The sequence below is a fragment of the Gavialis gangeticus genome, unplaced genomic scaffold (assembly GCF_001723915.1).
Source record: "Gavialis gangeticus isolate Ggan-Ray unplaced genomic scaffold, GavGan_comp1, whole genome shotgun sequence".
Taxonomy (NCBI): Eukaryota; Metazoa; Chordata; order Crocodylia; family Gavialidae; genus Gavialis; species Gavialis gangeticus.
Window position 1 is genome coordinate 317,020 of NW_017728995.1, and position 1,067 is coordinate 318,086.

Sequence of the window (1,067 nt, forward strand, 5' to 3'; positions counted from 1 at the left end):
AGGGCGGCTAGGAGCTGGAACCAACTTCCAAGGGAAGTGGTGCTGGCCCCTACCCTGGGGGTCTTTAAGAAGAGGCTGGATGCCTACCTGGCTGGACTCGTTTGAGTCCCATTTCTCTTTTTGGGGTTTTTTGTTGTTCTCCCGCCCTGGCGGGGGGTCGGGCTAGAAGATCTACTAGGTCCCTTCCGACCCTTAATCTATGAATCTATGAATCTATGAAAATTTATCAAAAATGGCTAAAATGTGGGGATCGCCAAATTTCACCCCAACTTTGAGGCAAATAAGACTGCAGATCTCCACCTCTGTATCAGCTTGTACACTGAGTCACACGGTAATATTATCCAGAACTCTCCCATCTGGTCCCAAAATCCTATGTAGAACATGGAAAAAGAAATGAAAAAACTATCCCAACAAGGAAATGTTATTTGATCTCTGGTTTATATAAAGTATGACAGAGTTGACCAAACTTAACAAGAGTAATATACACCTAAAAATGTCTGTATTTTATGTATAGGGTAGTGCATAGCAATACTCTCTAACTGCCTTCTGAATTAGTTTTCATGCAGGCTAAAACTATTACATTGGAAAATATATTCTTACTTGTAGAGCAAATCCACAGCCATCTGGTACTAGTCCTGTGCCAAAGCCCTTATAGTTGCTGTTGATGAAGGAACAGGCACTGCCTTGAGCATCTACTACTGTGAAGTAAACTGTGTCACTCCCTGCTGGTAAGGAATTTCCAGGTTTATAATCTTTATTGGCTCTAAAATGTGAAAAAAAAATATTAATGTGCACTAAAATCTTTATTTTATACTCCAATTAAAATCATGACATCTGGGCTAAAATCATGACATGTTTGCTCAGTAGCCCTACTGAAGTCAAGGGCAATATTTGCATGAATAATATAAGCGATTTCCCCCTAAATCTTTGTTTCAGCCTATAAAGATAGAGGACAGGATTCTAGCACCTATTGCATAAGTATAACTTGAGAGTAACTTCAAAGAAAAAAAAGGAATTACTCTGAATTACTCCCCTCAGGCCCCAGGGGAGGCACACCTAGGCCAAGG

General features: G+C 40.6%; 1 protein-coding gene across 4 annotated transcripts in view; it reads right to left on the minus strand.

Annotated features, from left to right (window-relative positions):
* LOC109287870 (putative gamma-glutamyltransferase YwrD) overlaps positions 1 to 1,067 on the minus strand; it is a 60,246-nt gene that overhangs the window by 10,536 nt on the left and 48,643 nt on the right. For all 4 annotated transcript variants that reach the window (XM_019503124.1, XM_019503123.1, XM_019503121.1 and 1 more), the window contains one exon: positions 601 to 763. In XM_019503124.1, coding sequence (XP_019358669.1) covers positions 601 to 763 — 163 coding nt within the window. The remainder of the gene's footprint in view (positions 1 to 600; positions 764 to 1,067) is intronic.